Source organism: Bombina bombina, chromosome 2 (genome assembly GCF_027579735.1).
Source record: "Bombina bombina isolate aBomBom1 chromosome 2, aBomBom1.pri, whole genome shotgun sequence".
Classification (NCBI taxonomy): Eukaryota; Metazoa; Chordata; class Amphibia; order Anura; family Bombinatoridae; genus Bombina; species Bombina bombina.
In genome coordinates, this window is record NC_069500.1 from 742,237,320 (window position 1) to 742,257,209 (window position 19,890).

Consider the following 19,890-nt stretch of genomic DNA (forward strand, 5'->3'; position numbering starts at 1 on the left):
TCAATGTTATCTATATGACACACATGAACTAATGCCCAAACTGTCAAAATGTATTCACATTAGAGACGGCCTTTTAAGGTCTAAGAAATTAGCATGTGAGCCTACCTAGGTTTAGCTTTCAACTAATAATACCAAGAGAACAAAGCAAAATTGGCGATAAAAGTAAATAGGAAAGTTGTTTAAAATTACATGCCCTATTTGAATCATGAAAGTTTATTTTGGACTCGACTAACCTGTTAAAATGTGTGACCTGTACACCATAACTTGAAAAATCCTGGGAACTAAGGAGCCACAGCTCCCACAATTCTAGTGAAAATTACGTAGCTCCTAAAAATGTACAAATTGTTCATGAACTTATATTTAAGTGCAGATGAAAATGTAGTGTACAGTTTGTCGGTTTACTGGGAAGACTGTTCATGGTACCACACAGACCAGCATTTGACAGTATAGTGCTGTAAAGTATTTTTGTGTGTGAGTTGGAATTTGCATTTACAGCACAAGAGGCCCACCCCAATAAGAACAGATAATGTGACTGCATTGTCCTTCAACACTACCCACGCCACAGCGCTCTTTACCAATGAGGTGACGTTTCCACCCCTAAATTAATAGCCGTGCTACCATACAGAACACTGTCAGATGAAAAGCACGGCTATTGGTTTAGAGGTAGAAACGTCACCTCATTGAAGTAGAGCGATGTGCCGTGGGCAGCTGGAGGTACTGAATTTTGCGAGCTGCCACGGCACAGACATGGTTGAGTTTAGCACCCTTTTTTTTTTTCTTTTCTTTTTTTTTTTTTTTTTTTTTTTTTTACAATTAACTGAAACTATAGACTTTTTTCTAGTGATTTTACCATCACTGCAAGAACAGGGAGATAGATCCATATTGGTATCTCTCATTCATACATTGACCTAGGAGTGCCAAATAAAATAACTTAAGCATACATTTGTCTATTAAAAATGCATTAAACTGCACAGAATCTTAAAAGTACATATGTCTCATGTGTGTGTGTATATATATATATATATATATATATATATATATATATATATATATATATATATATATATATATATATATATATGTGTGTGTGTATATACACACATATAAAAAAGGGGGAGTAGTTTCACATAATAGAAATATAATTAATCAGGAACCAGCATTTACAGGTTACAGACTCATCCACAAGCTTTCTGGTAGTCAGAGGACAAGAAATCAGTGCAGAGAGAATTTCACACCATTTTCTTTAACTTTCTTTAGCAATATTTCATTTCACTTCATTTCATCAATATGACAAGGTAATCAGATTAGATATTATCCACAGTAACAAAGACAACACTATGGTTTACACAGCCCACATTAAAAGCAGACATAAAAATATATCAAAAGTTGAATGTGGCTTTTCCTCAGCAACTAGTTCTTTATGACAAAGCTAGCCAGGAAGCTGAAGTGCAAATCAATATGAATGTAAGTTACCGTTTAACCTATGTGACACTCAACCCCAGCAAGTCAGTGATACAGAATTAGATGAATGAAGACTGTAGAGAAGGGAGAGTTGGGGGAGGTTATTTTTCTTGACAGCTATTATTGGAGATCTGATGTTGTGGGGGTGTCTAATTAAAAGGTCATATGTATTATCTGCAGCTTTTAAAATGGCTGCCAGCACCACTCCCTTCATATTAATGGCTAATGTTTTAGCCACAGTAAGTGTACAAGTAATGAGGAAGATTCCTGGTATACAGTAAATTAGGATTTATAGGCCAAGAACAGCAGCTAATAAGATAATGATCAAGTTTAAGCCTAGTGCAGTGCGATATTGAAACCAAGTCCTGAATTTAGCAGATGGGTTGCCTAACCCACAGAGGAAGCACAGTCCTTGGTCTAGCTAAGGGCGGCTGCACGCGATCTGGTGTCATGGCATGCAAATAAGCTTAAAAAAAACCCAACATACAAACATTCCACAGAGCCGGAAACTAACAGTGCAGGGCGAAGGAGAGTCATTCAGAAAGGCTGAAATTACTGACACTAGCAACACTCTGCATCTTATACTAAATGTACAGTATTATATACATTACACTTTAAAACACGCACACTTGAGGCAAAGTTAAAAACACAAAATGTGAAGATCATACAGTTCTCTGAATAATCACACAGCATTGCATACTAAAGGGGAAAAATTATTAGGCTTTTCATATTAATGAAGAACACACACACTCCCCGCAAGGGGAAACAGTCTCTCAGTGTTGTCTACAATCCCACCGTGTAAAAAAAATTTAAAACTAAAAAGGCACAACTTTCTAAAGCCTCAAAAAGCATTTAAACACACACACACAACACAACAACAGTTACACAACAATATGCATGTACAGTGCTCTTTACACTCACAGAATTGGAAAGTGTAAAGTATACAGTGCTCCGTGTTCCTGCATTTTTTCACACAATCACATAACAGCACAGTTGTCTACTGATCAAGACAATCTTTCATCTTAAAACACAAAACATATATACTTTAACACGATCTCTCCATAAAACCAAAGCTGGCATCACACTGGAGTTACTTGCAGTGGGAAACATACACTGAAACAGTTACCACATTATTATTATTATTACTACACACTAAGCTACGGATTTGAAACTGAGTGAGCAAAATAAAATGTGCACATACAAAAATAGTAAAAGACCCTAAGTATTAAGCAACATCAAATACACAATTCAGAAACAGAAGAGGACATGAGACATCTCTAATTATTCAGGTTCACAGAATGTGGCTCAGGCCCAAACCAGAGAAGGGAAACAGTCAGACAGGCGGGCAGAATGCCAAACCATGATTCCTGGAGAGCAAACACACAAATACTCATGCTGTGTAATGCTGGGGGCGGAGGCAGAAACAGGCCACTGAACTCCTCGTATTGCTCCCTGTCCCCTCCTTATAAATCTCCACTTGTAACCCCCCTCATTTTCCCTCTTTGTATCCCATAACAATAATACTGATGCTGCCAAGAAATCTTATATCTATCCAGCACACCTGGAACTGCAGCATATACTGAAATGCAGGAGCAACCACTTAAAAGCCAGGAGTGAGAGGTATTTAGAGGGCAAGGGTTGACAAATGTATATCAAACTTGGAAGCCAAGGATATCAGGGACCCATGAAAAAGCATTTTGCTGGAGCCAGATACATGTGAAAGCCTATGATAAGAATAGTTCATAAAAAGATTTAATATCTGGAATTTTTCAAGCTCTATTTAGGATTTTATAAATAGTAATGCAGTTTTACAAGCCTAACATGCCCCTGTATCTTATTGATGTATATAATAAGTCTCAGCATGATTTGTTATTGTGCAGTGCACACCCTGCCCCCTCATCTGCTACCTCAGACAGGATACTGAGGCAGGTGCACCTAGCAGAGATCCTGTCTTTATTAGTTTTCCTTTGGGGAAGGGGGGTGGGAAGAATCATTTAAAAACACACAACATCATCATAATACCATTCAGTGTTCTCCACAGCAAATTTAGCAAACTCAGTGGCATTATGAATTAGCCAGGTGAGGGGTAGTGCAATACTTTGCAATATTATAGCATTTTCTGTTATAATTCTATAATGTAGCATTAATTGATTTAATGAAAACCTGCACAACAAATACTGTGTGTGTGGGGGGGGGGGGGGAGAGAGAACACTGTCATTTCAGGCTGACGAGAGGGAGAGTGTGAATGTAACTGCTACACTGTACCACAAACCATGACAAGCAATTATCCATGTGAAAGAGCATTTGGGAGTGAAAATCATGGCTAGAAGGGCTTATACTTTTGCTTTAAAGGGACACTGATCCCAAATTCTTTCGTGATTCAGATAGAGCAGCAATTATGAGCAACTTTCTAATTTACTCCTATTATCACATTTTCTTCATTCTCTTGGTATCTTTATTTGAAAAGCAAGAATTTAAGTTTAGATGCCGGCCCATTTTTGGTGAACAACCTGGGTTGTTCTTGCGGATTGGGGGATATAAATTCACCCACCAATAAACCAGTGCTGTGCAGTATACTGAACCAAAAATTGGCTGGCTCCTTCACTTAGATGCCTTCTTTTTTAAATAAAGATAGCAAGAGAACGAAGAAAAATTAATAGGAGTAAATTAGAAAGTTGTTTAAAATTGCATGCTCAGTATCCCTTTAAGTCCAAAAAAAATCCTCAAGTTTTAAATAGGGCATGTAATTTTAAACAACTTTCCAATTTACTTTTATCACCAATTTTGCTTTGTTCTCTTGGTATTCTTAGTTGGAAGCTAAACCTAGGAAGGCTCAAATGATCATTTCTAAGCCCTTGAAGGCCGCCTCTTATCACATGCTTTTTTATTTGCTTTTCACAACAGGGGAGAGCTAGTTCATGTAAACCATATAGATAACACTGTAATCACTCCCGTGGATTGTGGTAGACACTGCACTAATTGGCTAAAATGAAAGTCAATAGATAATAAATAAAAAGTCATGTGATCAGGGGGCTGTCAGAAGAAGCTTAGATACAAGTTAATCACAGAGGTAAAAAGTATATTATTATAACCGTGTTGGTTATGCAAAACTGGGGAATGGGTAATAAAGGGATTATCTATCTTTTAAAACAGTAACATTTTTATTGTAGACTGTCCCTTTAATGAGCTCAGCTATAAGAACAAGACTGTTTAAAGGACAGGAGAGGAGACAGAAAACATTTATGAACTCTTAAAGGGACACAAAACCCACAATTTGTTTCTTTCATTATTCAGATGGAAAATACAATTTTAAAAAGGTTTCCAATTTTCTTCTATTATCATATTTGCTTTGTTCTCTTGTTATTCTTTTTTGAAGATATCTAGATAGGTAGCATGCACATGTCTGGAGCACTACATGAGAGGAAACATTGCTGCCACTTAGTGTTCTTGCAAAAGTATAACATTATTGCAAAACTGCTAACATATAGTACTGCAGACACGTGCACACTCCTGATCGTACCTTCCTGCTAATCAACAACGTAGCAAGAAAACCAAGAATATTTGACAATAGAAATACACAGGAAAGTGGTTTAAAACTGTATGTTCTATCTGAATCATGAACGAAAAGTTTTGGGTTTTATGTCCTTTTAACTACCGACCTGTGTTTTTGCTCCCAGCAGCACTGAACAAGTTAATCATAATGTCTGACAGGCAACAGCCTCCCCTCCTCTTAGTTTTGCTTCTGTGCTGGTACACAGCCAACTTAGGAAAAGATATTGGGGGGGGGGGTTGCAGCTGGAATAGGATACAAAATGATAGTGTATACTGCGTATTATGGCACAGTAAGTTACAACCCAACCGACTAACACACAAAACACAACATCCCAACTCTACAGGATACCATTGGTCACTTGCAGTCAGATATATTTTATACTTTTACAAATTCACATTCAATAGATATCCCACAGTTAACTCCAGGATGTAGCCTGCCTCTCAAATAGTTAACTGTCATTTAAACACCAAGGCACGTGCAACTGCGTCATGGTTGGAACCTTGCCATTTCAAGAAGAGCAATTACAGGAGGATTCCCAATATTTTGGTTTAAAAACAAATGAAATGAATGCAGAATACCTAGTATTAATGTTTAAATTGTATTTATTTAAAGGCCTCCAACACACAATACCTGATAAATCCCATCTCAAGATAAAAATGCCCTGTTAGTACTTAATTTCCAAAAAGTAAAGTTTTAGCAGTTAGAAGTAAAAGTGAATTTTATTAAAACATTTTTTTAAAATGTGGTTCCTACCACTCCTATAACAGGTAACAATGACATATCTGCTTTTGACAACCTCTGTGAACACAAATTTAGAAAAGAGTTATGCACCATGAATAAAGTACACCTAATTGAGCTGATCGTTGCATTGAAAACTCTAAAAATACTAAAAAAAAAAAAAAAAAAGATTACTTCTTAAAAAAAGGTTTATTTTTTTTCAACATCTTAAAAAGAAGAAAAGAGAAGAAGTTTTAAAAATCTGAGCAAACAGTGTCTGCCTGGGCACAAACACATCTTTGTGGAAAGATAGGTCTGCGTATGTGGGTGCTCCTATATAAAAAGGTCCATAAAACTGATATGCTAAATTATTTTCTATATCATATACACTCCCTATACCCCCCTTCTCCACCCACATAGGCACACCCTGCCCCCACCCTTCATACCACCCACCTCTTCAATCTATATTCCCCTCCCCCAATAAAGGAAGTGAGGGGAAAAAAAAAAAAAGGAACAGCATTATCAAGGGGAGGAGAGGGGAAGCTGAGCGATATAAACAAGGATCTAGTCACGCAATACCTCTACCATTCAGACACAGTCACTGGACTCACTGTGACTCCAGCAACATATGGCCATTGCTGACAAAGCTGAAAGTCGTGTCACACTGTGTACACTTCAAAATGTTGCTGATAAACAAGTCATTAAACAGGATTACTAAGTTATGAATATAGATCAGTATGAGAAAAATACAGTTTTGTTAATAAAATTAAGTTATATCCTAAATGTACTAGAGATAACAAAATATGAATATTTTCAACTCTTTCTAGAAATGAAATTGACTAAATACAGGCATTATACATCTGTAGTGATAATTTGTATTTAGGAATGAGCACAGTACAGGAAAGTGAAAAAATACTTATATTACTTAAAGGGCCACTAAACCCAAAATCTTTCTTTCATGATTCAGGTAGAGAATACAAATTTAAACAACATTACAATTTACTTCTATTATTTATTTTGCTTCATTTTTTAGATATCCTTAGTTGAAGAAAAAGCAATGCACATGGGTAAGCCAATCACACGAGGCTTCTGTGTGCAGCAACCAATCAGCAGCTACTGAGCATATCTAGATATGCTTTTCAGCAAAGAATATCAAGAGAATAAAACAAATGAGATAATAGAAGTAAATTAGAAAGATGTTTAAAATTGCATTCTCTTTCTAAATCATGAAAGAATAAATGTGGGTATCATGGCCCTTTAAATTCTTAAAAAGACTTCTATACAGACACAAGTAAATTAATCAAATCACCCCTAGAGCATAACATCTACACCAAGTAGGGGTTTTCAGTCTGAAGTAAGCAGTCACATTTCAGCAAAATTCATTCAGCTATCACAAGGATATAAGCTTTTGAAATGCAATATTTAAAAAGGGACATAACATTAAACAGCTGTGTTCAAAGAAAAAAAATATATCTATATATATAAGTGTGCTTTGCCACATGCTCTCTAGATAGACCAAAAATAAAAATATGTAAATGCAGCAAATTGCTTAAAAGGACCACTCAATGCAGTAGAATTACATAATAAAATGACAATGATTTAACACCTACTCTGAAATTCAAGAGCAGCAGTAGATTTTATTCTGACAAATTTATTTTTTCTCCCATTTTCCGCCCCCTGTATCATGTGACAGATATCCGCAAATCACAGGCTAGTTAGTATACATATACCTTGTGAGCTTGTGCACATGTTAGTAGGATCTTGTTCTGAAGAAAGTAAGTATATATAACACGATTGTGCAAAATTTTATAATGGAAGTGAATTGGAAACTGTATGATCTGTCTGAATCATACAACTTTATTTTGTCTTGAGTGTCCCTTTAACATGTGATTTGCAGGTTGCAGAATTTGCTTTTTGACTTCCTATGAAGCATGGGACAAGCACCATTTTACACAATAGCAGGTGGTGTTTTCAGGTTATTCTGAATCCTGTGGCTGCAGTTAAAAGGACATAAAACACTCACTGTATGGTAAATATATTATATATATGCTGCAAATTATGTGGTTATATTAAATCTCTATAGTGGAACTCTTACTTTTAACAAATATTCAGTCATATGTCTGTTTCACATTTGGCATACAGCTACAGTTTTACATATCCCAGCCTAGAGGATATTTCCAGCCTGGCTGTGTTCTAGTTTTTTTTATTGCGTTTGTACCCAACTGCACTATGCAAACATTAAAGATTCTTAAAATAATTCTATTATTGTATCAATGCTATACCATATACTCAAAAACAAAAATCAGATATGGAATACACACAGATATACATCTAAGATGCCATAATACAAAGGAACTACTAGGGGGGATGTATTCTAAGTACTCCCTGGTTTCTCTAACTATTATATATGTATGCAGTATTAGCAGCAAATGCTTACATGGGACAGTAGGTATAGAAAAACAACAAATCCTTCCTCCACCCCCAACCCAGCATAAATTCAGCTGCTCCCATCTGGATTACATCTGCTCTCCTCCCCCAGGCTACTGGTAGCCTCATATCACAATATCTTACATTTACCCAGAGACCCAAACAACAAAGACCAGTATTTCCTGCAGTGCAGGAGAAAAGGTTATGGTGTTACATATAATTAAAAAAAAAGTCATAAAAAGGGACTTTATGCTCAAACCAAACAGAACACTTTTTATTTAACACCTTGATTTTACCCTGTGACCACTTAGTTAACCAAAAACAACTAAACAAACAAAATGTGAAACTGAGCAAACATAGTTAAAGTACCAAAAATGCATGTTGGTTAACATTACCAAGTTACTCACCTGCTTGAATTGCTCCTCATACGTCCAGTCTCCATGATCCTGTAGTTGAGGATGTGCTGAATGAGGGAGCCCTGGGCGCTCAGCACCCCCTGCCATTCGCTGGGAAGCAAAGGCCTGTTGTGCAAGGTGTTTAGGGGGTAGTGCAGAATCTTTGCCTGGCCTGCCAGGATCACCTGCACCCAGCCCATCCTCCATATCATCATAATCATCCTCTTCCTCAAAATCATCCTCATCCCATTTCCCTTTCCTGTAAAACAAGGAATACAAGACACAAATAAGCTGGCACATATTTACACCATCATCAGTGTTCTCCACAGAAAATGTTGCCAGTCAGATGGCAAGTCGTGCGGCATTATAAAGAAGCGGACAGGTGGAAGCAATGGAATACTTTCTAATATAACATTTTCTGTTATACAAAACACAAAAAAATTATTTAACGATAATTTGTGCAATAAACATTGAACATTTTTAATACTGGCTAATTTTAGCTTAATATGGTCTTAAGTTTTAACCGGGTGGTCAGCTAGGTGGTGCCACGACTCCTAACTAATTTATTATACAGCTCCTAACAAATATGTATTCTGACCCCCCAAAAATATTAGGGAACCAAAATTTCATATAAAGTTGTCGTACTAACTTAGTACATGTGGGAAGCTGCAATCAGTCTTACAAGACCAACTAATGCACCTCTGCCCCTTTACCACAAGACTATGTTCTCAGTCTCCTTCTCTTCTCAATCTTAATAAAGTCCACAGGTTTAAATATCATTTGTATGCTGATGAGAACCAAATCTACCTCTCTGCACCAGACCTATTTCTTTGCTAACCTGTGTCACTGACTGCCTGTCTTTCTCATATCACATCCTGGATGTCCTCTCACTAACTTAAAGGGACAGTCTACACTAAAATTGTAAAATAAAATCTTGTTATTAAAGATAGATAATGCCTTTACTTCCCATTCTCCAGCTAAAGAGATTATCTATCTTTTAAAACAATAACAAATATATTGTAGACTGTCCCCTTAAGCTAAATCTCTCCAAAACTGAACTTCTTATTTTCCCCCCTTCTTTCGAAATCTCCACCCCACATCTTTTCTAGAACCGTTGATAAATCATCATTACCCCTACCCCGCATGCCAGATGTCTTGGGGTTACACTTGACTCAGATCTTTCTTTCACTCCTCACATTCAGTCTTTGGCTAAATCCTGCAGCTTCCACCTTAAATACATCTCTAAAATTAGACATTTCCTTACACAGGGCACAATCAAGATTTTAACTCTCTCATCCTTTCCCGCCTTGACTACTGCAACTCCGTTCTCTCTGGTATCACTAGCTGCCGTCTAGCTACTTTACAATCCATAATAAATGACTCTGCCAGGCTCATCTTCCTTGCACATCGCTCTTCATCTACTGTGCCTCTCTGCCAATCCCTTCACTGGCTTCCTCTTGCCTCCAGAATTAAATACAAAATTCTGAAATAAAAGGCCTTCAACTGCATTTCTCCCCCCTATATCTCAGACCTTGTCTCCAGATTCTCTCCCTTATGTCCCCTTCGCTCTGTTCATGAACTCCTCCTCTCTTGTCACCGCCTCACATTCCCGTCTACAGGAATGTTTCAGACTGGCTCCTATCTTGTGGAACTCTGTCTCTCTCCACAAGAATCTCCCCTAGTTTTGGAAGTTTCAACCGCTCCCTAAAGACTCTCCTGTTAGGGATGCATACAACATAGACCAATCTTTCCTAACCTCAGTTCTTCTCCTCCTTTGTTATCCCCTTGAACCCCATTATTAGCATGTAAGCCTATGAGCCCAGCTGTTTGCAGATCACCTTCATAAGAGCTGATTACAACAGTGCAACTCTCTGCAGGGCCCTCTACCCATTTGATCCCTATAATGCCTAGGTTTATAGCGCTGTAGAATCTGTTGGTACTCGACAAATAAATGATAAAATAAAATTAAATAATAATAATAATAATAGTGAAACAGATCAAACTATCCAAAAACATTCATTGTGCTGGAAAAGCAGACCAATTTTATAAGGGGAAAACAAAAAACATCTCTATGGGATACATGGGTGTTGTACACTTTACAACTTAAAAAAGCAACAATGAAATAGTCCCTGAGCACATTAGTAACTTGGCGCAGACTGTGTTTACAGAGACACTGCCATTCCAAACCGTTCTTTTACTGCCAAAAGTTTCTTCTAGTCGCCTTTGAAAGGCAGCCAACATCCGGCAGCCGTTGCCATAATCTGATACACCACAGCATTAGGTCATGCAAGGGGCTTGAAAGGTAGTGGTGACAAGTAAAATACTGAAGCTTGGCATATCAAACGTAACCAAGCTGGAGATAACAGGGGCCTGATCTTGACATGTTTAGCAACTCAAAAGGTGAAAAGCAAATACATATGCTTATGAAATCTATATCTTCCAATCCCATTGAATAATGTGGAATACACAAAAACACTTTGGCTTTGAAGTAAAAAAAACTTACACAGAATGAGGGACTCAGAAGTATATGGAAGAACATTTTTTAGCCTCAAAAAGTAGTGGTGTACAAGCTGTAATTCACAATGGTATGTGCCAAACTATTCATTCTTCGTAGGAAGTAAAACTGAGCAGACCAGCCAATAAGTGAGCATGATCTCCTTCTATATAAACCACACACATATAAATGTTGGTAGATGGAGCTGCACCATGATCTACTTAAGCAATCAATATTAAAGCAAATATAAAAATAAAGTAATAAAAAGACTGAGGTGTTGTTTATGTCTTGTTCTTAAAGGGACGCTATACAGAAGAAAAATTACCTCAAGCATTCAAAAGAGCAACAGTTAAAGTGATGGTAAATCCTAGCGTTTGTGAAACGCTAGGATTTACCATTGGAACATTTAAAAGGGGACTTTGAGTCAAGAAGTATAAAATAAACGTCACCTCGCAGCTAAATAGCGTTCTGCCATTGGCTGCCTGAGCAGCTCAGTACGGCAAACGCTTCAGACAACTAAAGAAACTTTCAGCATGACGTATTTTATACTTCATGACTGAAAGTCCCCTTTATTTGTTCCATTGGTAAATCCTAGTGTTTCATAAATGCTAGGATTTACCATCACTTTAAAGCAGGGCTCGACAAACCTAGGAGCCAGGGAGCTACTGGCTCCTAGAATTCTAATCCATGGCTCCTATGTTTTTGGGGTTAATCTCATATCTATATACAACTACCACTGTCTATAAGGTATGTTTAGCTCCTAAATATTTTTACTGGATCCTAACTTTTAAACAGATTTGTCAAGCACTGCTTTAAAGTATTTATTTACATTTAAACATTCACTAAAATTTTCTAAAAAGAAAGTGAAAATTGCAGAAATTGCATGTCTGTGCACAATTGATACCCATGTATATATTGCGCAATGTTTTAGCCAACTCCCACAAATTTATAGATTGAAGAATGCTTTATTCATCACAGGAATACCAATAAATAATAATAATAAAAAAAAGATGGAATTCTTCATAAATTATTCTATTTTAGAATGAGCAAAGAAAAAAAAAATAGTGCCCATTTAAAAACAAAGAGGAAAATTACTTCTCATGGTAGGGGGGGGGATCTTAAAGGGACACTGAACCCAAATTTTTTTCTTTTGTGATTCAGATAGAGCATGCAATTTTAAGCAACTTTCTAATTTACTCTTATTATCAAATTGTCTTCATTCTCTTGGTATCTTTATTTGAAATGCAAGAATGTAAGTTTAGATGCCGGCCCATTTTTGGTGAACAACCTGGGTTGTCCTTGTTGATTCGTGAATAAATTCATCCACCATTAAAAAAGTGCTGTCCAGAGTTCTGAACCAAGAACAAAGCTTAGATGCCTTTTTCAAATAAAGATAGCAAGAGAACGAAGAAAAATTGATAATAGGAGTAAATTAGAAAGTTGCTTAAAATGTTATGCTTATCTGAATCACAAAAGAAAAAATTTGGGTTCAGTTTCCCTTTAAGGTATGAAAGGGGTAAAGACAATCTTTTGTGAACGTAATAATGTGGAAGACAAATGTCAATTTATATCACTATGTTTGCTCTCAGGACTGTGAAGAGAGTAAGATCTTTTCACCAGTGAATGGGTCATATAACTTGGGGAAGGTGACCCCTAAACCTATAAGATGAGGAAATTACCTTACTCATTCATAGGCAGGTGATGGCAAACACTAGGTCACATCTGACAAATTGGAAAGGGAGGGGGCACTGTACAAAAGCAAGTGTCTGATAGCAGAACAAAACTAAAACAAAAATGGGCATTATCTAGACATACATCTAGCACAAAAAAACAAACACACACACAAACTTGAAAGCCAGGTAATTATTAAGCTGTGGATAAAGTTAGGAGTCAAAATTCGCTGGAATAGTCATATTTACAGCAAAGCACATTAGGCCCACAGACTGGTGACTGTAATGTGAAGTTTTCTTCCCCACCCATTAAAAATAAAAAAAATAGACTCACAGATCCTCCTCCTCTGAGCCCATGTCCTGGTACCGCTCACCCTCCCTTTCTTGCTCTGCATCATTTTCTGATACCATGCTTTCTTCCTCTTCTGCTGAAGCGACTGGACTGGCTTGCTGACTAAGGCCTGCAGCTGCTGCCCTCATAGCTGCCAATGCAGCTGCCTGAGCACGTTGTATCTTTAGAGTCTCTGGTTCTGCCTCATCAGAGCCATTGCCAGGGTAACCTACACCTGGCGGTGTTCGCCTGCCCAAAGAATCCTGTTGGAGTTGCCTCGCTTCTAGCTCCTGCTGCAACCGCGCCCGTTGCTGTCGCTGGAGCGTCTCCATCACCGCCTGCAGCTTCATGGCGCGGACAGGCGGGCGAGGGGTTCCTCGCGCTGCCTCCTCCACCTTCTAAAAGGGATGAGGGACGAACTTACTACCAGAGACTTGGCTGTGTGTGAAAGGATTTACAGAAGAGGATGGGACACAGGCCGGACTATTTTGGGGTTTGGAAATTGCACATCTTCACACTCGGTCAGTTACTTTCCTCTGTGCTCTGGTAGTAATGAATCATACAACTCCACGTTGAATCCTGCAAAGTGTTTGGGGAAAAAAAAAAAAAAAGTTTGACCAAGCACATGATAGCAGATAGAATATGTGATAAAATAATGATGTTCTAATTTTACAGCTTACACACCCTACATATATATTTATGTATAGTTTGCATGTACACATTTATATTTATGTATATATATTTTGCATGTATGCACAAACCAAAAGCACAGATTTGTGTGTACGTTTGTGTAAAATACAAAAAGGGGGTAAAAGATTAACATTGTATTTTTGTTTCAATAAAGAAAATATGATAAATAAACCTTATTACCAATAAATAATATTTATACGCCAACAAGTGATGAAAAAAAAAATATGTATAATACTCTTAAACACTCTCATGGTTAACAACCAACAATTCTGAAAATCTAACCAGGTTTCAAAGCTCTGCTTTTGCCTCTGAGGTTTTTTTTTTTCCTTTCTGTGCACCATTAAAATAAATTTATACGTGTGTATGTGTGTATAAGAGAACCTTGCCCCATGTTCCAACCAAGGTTGCCTGTCTGACAATTTACATAGTTACACAGCCGCAAAGTCACAAAACATTTAACCCTTTCACTACTCACAAGTAATGTTACAATGCTGACACCAACTAGGTCAAATAAAATAACTATTAATAAATAATATTCATCCACAACATGTACATTTTACAGGAAGAGGGGGGGTCACGTGTTAGCCCTGAATATAACATGAGTTGAGGCCCAGTCAGAAATAATCACCGTCTCCCCAGTCTTCCAGCAAATACACTAAACCACAGAAGCTTTAAATAAACCAAATGCTAAATCTATCTCCCAGACCCCCCCAAATCCTCCACTGACCGTGGGGGGGCAGCAGATCCAAACACAGGGCAAACAAGGAGGAGAAGGATCACACGCTGGGTGTGCAAGAGAGATTAAACAAATACACCAACTGTAGGCTGGGTGGGAGGCCTGGTGGGGGGAGGAATTAATGGAGGGAGGGGACCTGTCTTCCCTCCCCCATGGACATTAGCTCTTAATTATCTAAGCAGATAGGCAGAATTAACTCTTGCTATACTACTGAACATTTCAGGACTTTCAGATAAAAAAATACAGAACAGATTTATGCAGATCTTTGAAAAACAAAACAAAAAAAATATTCCATCACTTCACAGCAATAGTCAAGAAATTATCCTGGTGTGGAGCTGTAAACCACGAAAAACAAGCCCAACAACCATGCAGGGTGATACCCAGTAACCTAGGCCTAAGTAAAACACAAACAGCAACCTTGATTTCTGTAATTCTGCATACAGACCCATGAAGCTCTTTCTGCTATAATAATAGAAGTATTTGCAGAGCTATGTACGTTGAAACGCCACAAAGAACAAAACCTGCTCCAAGTTGCAATACAATAAACAGCTTTGAAAAAAGCACACAGCTCTCAATTCCATATCATAGACCAAATAATGAAACTCTAGGCTAAACTATTTGAGATAAATTATTAACTTGTTTTCCTTTGTTAGGATGCTTTAAAGAAACAAATTTAGATAATCTGTTTTATCTTTAAACAGAAATTATTAGAATGAAAAAACCCACATGGTAAACAACCTGTGTCATGCATTTCTACTGCTCCATCTTTCTACTTGTACTTGTGGATGAATGGGTTAAAACAGCAGCTGGATTGAGCAGAGCAGCCCCTTTCAGCTCCTGGATATTTCATGGGAGGGAGGATGTATACATAAAAGGGGAGGAGGGGAAACACTCCCAAAAGTGTGCCTGTACACAGGGTCAGTGCTCCCCTCTGGCACAAAGGAAGGTTTGTGTTGGGACACCTGAATCCATCCTCCTGCAACACTTTAGTCCTAGACTACAGAAAAACAAGTTTTAATAGAAAACTACTATAACTCATCTAGACGTAACAATTCTTGATGAAACACACACACACACACACATATGTTTGTGTGTGTGTGTGTGTATTTGCCAGAGATGGGGTTGACAATCAGATTGTTTTACAGATACTAGCAATTTTATAGTTTGTATATAAAAATATGCATACTCTTATTACTGGAATTTTTACTACAGTCTGGAAAACAAACCATCTAAATGAACAATAATGGCCTCAGTTTTCATATGATGTAATATTACATTTTCTAGTTGCTATAGTATTTTTGTCCCCAAAACTGTCAGCCATGGATGTAGCTATACAGCAACTATATAAGCACAATTTGTTGTTAACGGAAGACAACACCAAGACAGAGCCCAGAAAAAAAACTGTTAAATTGCATCATACATTGTAACACTTTGCAGTACCATTGATTGAAGAAGACAGATAAAAAATCTGCATGTAACAGAATACACACAAACAAAGGTCCTGTCTCTCACGGTTCCTCGTTTGCATTGCTCACCTACCTCTGTTAAGACTCTCCCAAGAAAGTTCAGTCACTTAGTATACTCAATCACTTTGTTTTGTCTGTTAACAACTTGATCCAAAGAATTTTATCCCAGTATAATGATTTTGGTTTTCTTCCTGCAGTAACTCCTATCTCATTATCTACTACCAAGTTTTCCTACTTACAACTCTGACTCCTGGTATATTAAATAATCAGCTATTCTCAACACCTGGCATCATTCATGTTCATTGATCTGCCATCATTATCCCTCTCATTTATTCGCTGGAACACTCAGCATCCCCTTTCCCTGGCAACCCTTAGCTAAGGACCTTGCCCATTCACACTTTCCTTATCCTCCCCTAACTCCCTCATCCTACTTTTGCAACTGTTTCTACACTCTTTATTTACTCACTAACCCTACTCCACATACCCCCCCTGTGAACAATGATCTACACTTTATACAATCTCAAGTCCTTCCTCTTCCCACCCTGGCACAGCTTGGTTACCCTTGGCACACTTTTTACCATTTTAAACGTTCACCTTTCACGTCTTCTACATTCTTGCACCTTCCTTGTGCTACCCCTCACATGCCATCTAATGTAACTACTGTAAGCCTACTGTTGCTTGCTCCTGTACTGTACTCTCCTTCACTTGTCACCCACTTACCCCCATTTCATCTTGTCTCTCTGATATCCTCTTACATTGAGTCATCTCTTTCTAGACTGTATTGCAATTCTCTACTTATACCTTTAGTTACAGCCTCCAACCCTGTCACCTCAGCTTTTCAGAGTGTGTTGCCCATTCATTTTCTGAACCTACATACACCTTATTACCCCTTTTCCAATAGTACTAGTCCCCAAACTCTATTATTCCTTTAACATCTGCTCACATATTCCACATCCAACTTCTTCATCTGTACCCCTAACTCTTCATTGTCCCTCTTCTCTTGCCCCTTATAACCCCTTCCCAAAATGCTCGTTGGTCTTCTCACTTCTGCTTGTTTCCTTGCCCCATGTTAGCCTTTCCCTCTTGCGTCGCCCTCTTTGCCCTGTCAGCCAAATCACCCCTTGTGTTTTCCAAACCTAAATGTCCTCTTGCTCCCCATTTTGCAACGACACTTCACCGTCTGTTTGCCTCTTCTACTCTGCCTTGCCTACACATTAGAGTGTACGATTCCCCTCAACCCGTTACCACTTCCCACTGGTTTGCCCTCATTTTCTTGTACCGTTTTGCTGCCCCACCCTTCTCTGAACCCCCTTTTTTTTTTTCTTGCCCCTACATCGCACCCTATTGCCCTGTCCTGGCTTGTTGCCCACTCCGCCTCTTCTTACCCTTTTCGCTGCCCCCCTCCTCCTCCGCCGTCTCCGCTTCTTGCTCTTGGAGGAGAAACTTGGGATCAGAATGAATGGGCGGGGCCAGAACCAGCAGCATCACCCGATTGGACAGAACTCAGGGGGCGCCTGCAAACGAACAATCATGTACCATTGACTACGTAAAGGTTTCATACGTCGCTTCTCAAGGGAGCGTGTAAAAAACGACAATTCATTCTGTAAAATTGACAGACACTAGTAGTAGTTATATTGACAGCAGAATTGCCAAGTTGTCCAGTATTTAACCGGAGTCAATCCGGTATCTCAACTGTCCAGTCAAAATATATTAAAACATAAAATGGGTCTGATCTGAGTTCTGATGTCATTTGTTTAGCTGGGGCTTTAGACCAGGCTAGCGGGATAATTTATACGTATGACAAAGGCTTCAGGAAAATGGTTCTGATCCGAGGTCGGCTATGGTACATAACAGTTGGTTACAGGGAAGGGTGACTGATATGGGCATATGGCTGACAGTTCAGAAACTGTGCCTAATGCTTTCCTACAAGCACCTGCTAGCCACAAATACTAAACATATACAAATGTTTGAAACATACTACGTTTGGCATAAGCCATACAAATACTGCCAAGTTAGTTTACAATCAAACTATGTTATTTGCAAAATACAGATTAGAACAAGATATACGAGTATCTAAATGTTTCTTCTAAAACTCTTGCCATGACACTGTCACTTACCTTCTGTTAAATGATTTTAAACTACTTTACCATATACAGAACGTAACGGAAAATGAACCTGTTGAACCCCAACCGTTGCCATCAATTCGAGTAGTCAGTACCTGCTCAGGCAGCCTTTGCTGCGCCATCTAGTGGCTAATAATTCTCCATTCTTTCTATGTACCTGGGACTCATGGTTGCAATAAGCACTCTCTGAATAAAATCTAGTTTTAAAATGATACTAAAGCCACAATTTTTTTTCTTGCATTGTTTAGATAGAGCATGCAATTTTAAGAAAATTTCTAATTTACTCCTACTATCAATGTTTTTTCGTTCCCTTGCTATTGTTACTTGAAAAGCAATGTAAGCTTAGCTGGCCAATTTTTGGTTCAGAACCCTGGGTAGTGCTTGCTGATTGGTGGTTACATTAGAAAGTTGCTTAAAATTGCATGCTCTAACGGAATAATGAAAGAAAAAAATGTGGGTTTAGTATCCCTTTAAATTAAAGGGACAGACTACACCAGAATTTTTATGGTTTAAAAAGATAGATGATCCCTGTAGATGATCAGTGTAGACTCCTAAATAACTCCACAGGAGTGAGCACAATGTTTATCTATATGACACACGTGAACTAGTACTGTCTAACTGTGAAAAACTTTCAAAATGCTCTGAGCATTTTCAACGTTTTAGAAATCAGTTTGAGCCTACCTAGGTTTAGCTTTTCAAAAATACCATCAAAGCAAATTTGATGATAAAAGTCAATTGGAAAGTTGTTTAAAATGTCATGCCCTATCTGAATCATGAAAGTTTAATTTTGACTAGACTGTCCCTTTAATCACACTTGCTTATTTATAATATATTTTCACATCAATCAACATGCAATGCTTCTTTATTATATTTAGGGCTAGATTACAAAAAGCCTCTTTACTATTTAAGGCTAGATTATAAAAGCTGATTATCATGGCTGTTTGCGCGCATCAAGTTTTTCGCTCGTTTTACAAGTTAAAAGTAAATGTAATTGCTTGAGCGCAAAAAAAACCCACCAGTCTCCAAAACACATCAACAATACATTACAAAGTACAGTTACACTCATAATAACACCATCTAATAAAAGTTATGTTTAAAAAAATTGCACAAAAAAAGTTATAAGGACTCAAAGATATGAGATCTCAGGTGTTAGAAAAAAAAGTCAGGCAAAGGGCTTTAACATAGAGATACATAAATATACATGTTTAAAGATATAAATAAAAAGAGGGAAGCGCTCAACCTGGGAACGAACAATAGCATAATAGCTTGCTCTATGGCTAGTTACCACCCAAGAAGCAGCCTCTTTTTGCTCAACATGTGCCTTTCACAGAGAAGAACTTTCCTGAAGCATATCAGTCTGATCCTGACTTCACAGTACAGTCCAGCCCCGAAATACCAGGCAATCTCTCTCTGAATGAGAGAAACAGCAAAACCCCAGATGTACGTTTCGACCTATTGTGGGCATCGTCAGTGAGGTGCAGCCATATCCCTCGAGGCACACTGAGCAATGGGTCCACGTCTGGATTCCCGCATCACACTTAGGGAGACTTCCCTAAGTGTCATAATTTGCATAAATAAAAAGAGAGAAGCGCTCAACCTGGGAACGAACAATAGCTTATTATCTTTTTCTATGGCTAGTTACCACCCAAGAAGCAGCCTCTTTTTGCTCAACATGTGCCTTTCACAGAGAAGAACTTTCCTGAAGCATATCAGTCTGATCCTGACTTAACAGTCCAGCCCGAAATACCAGGCAATCCCTCTCTGAACGAGAGAAACAGCAAAACCCCAGACGTACGTTTCGACCTATTGTGGGCTTCGTCAGTGAGG

At 38.1% G+C, this 19,890-nt stretch overlaps 1 protein-coding gene across 4 annotated transcripts in view; it reads right to left on the bottom strand.

Annotated features, from left to right (window-relative positions):
- ARID3A (AT-rich interaction domain 3A) overlaps positions 1 to 18,097 on the bottom strand; it is a 261,218-nt gene extending 243,121 nt beyond the window's left edge. The window contains exons 1-4 of one of the 4 annotated variants that reach the window (XM_053702819.1): positions 18,058 to 18,097; positions 17,326 to 17,454; positions 13,052 to 13,627; positions 8,566 to 8,812 (exon numbers count right to left, since the gene is read on the bottom strand). In XM_053702819.1, coding sequence (XP_053558794.1) covers positions 8,566 to 8,812; positions 13,052 to 13,398 — 594 coding nt within the window. In that variant the 5' untranslated portion in view covers positions 13,399 to 13,627; positions 17,326 to 17,454; positions 18,058 to 18,097. The other 3 variants (XM_053702821.1, XM_053702820.1, XM_053702822.1) reach the window with 3 other exon arrangements.
- Positions 18,098 to 19,890: the final 1,793 nt, after the last annotated feature.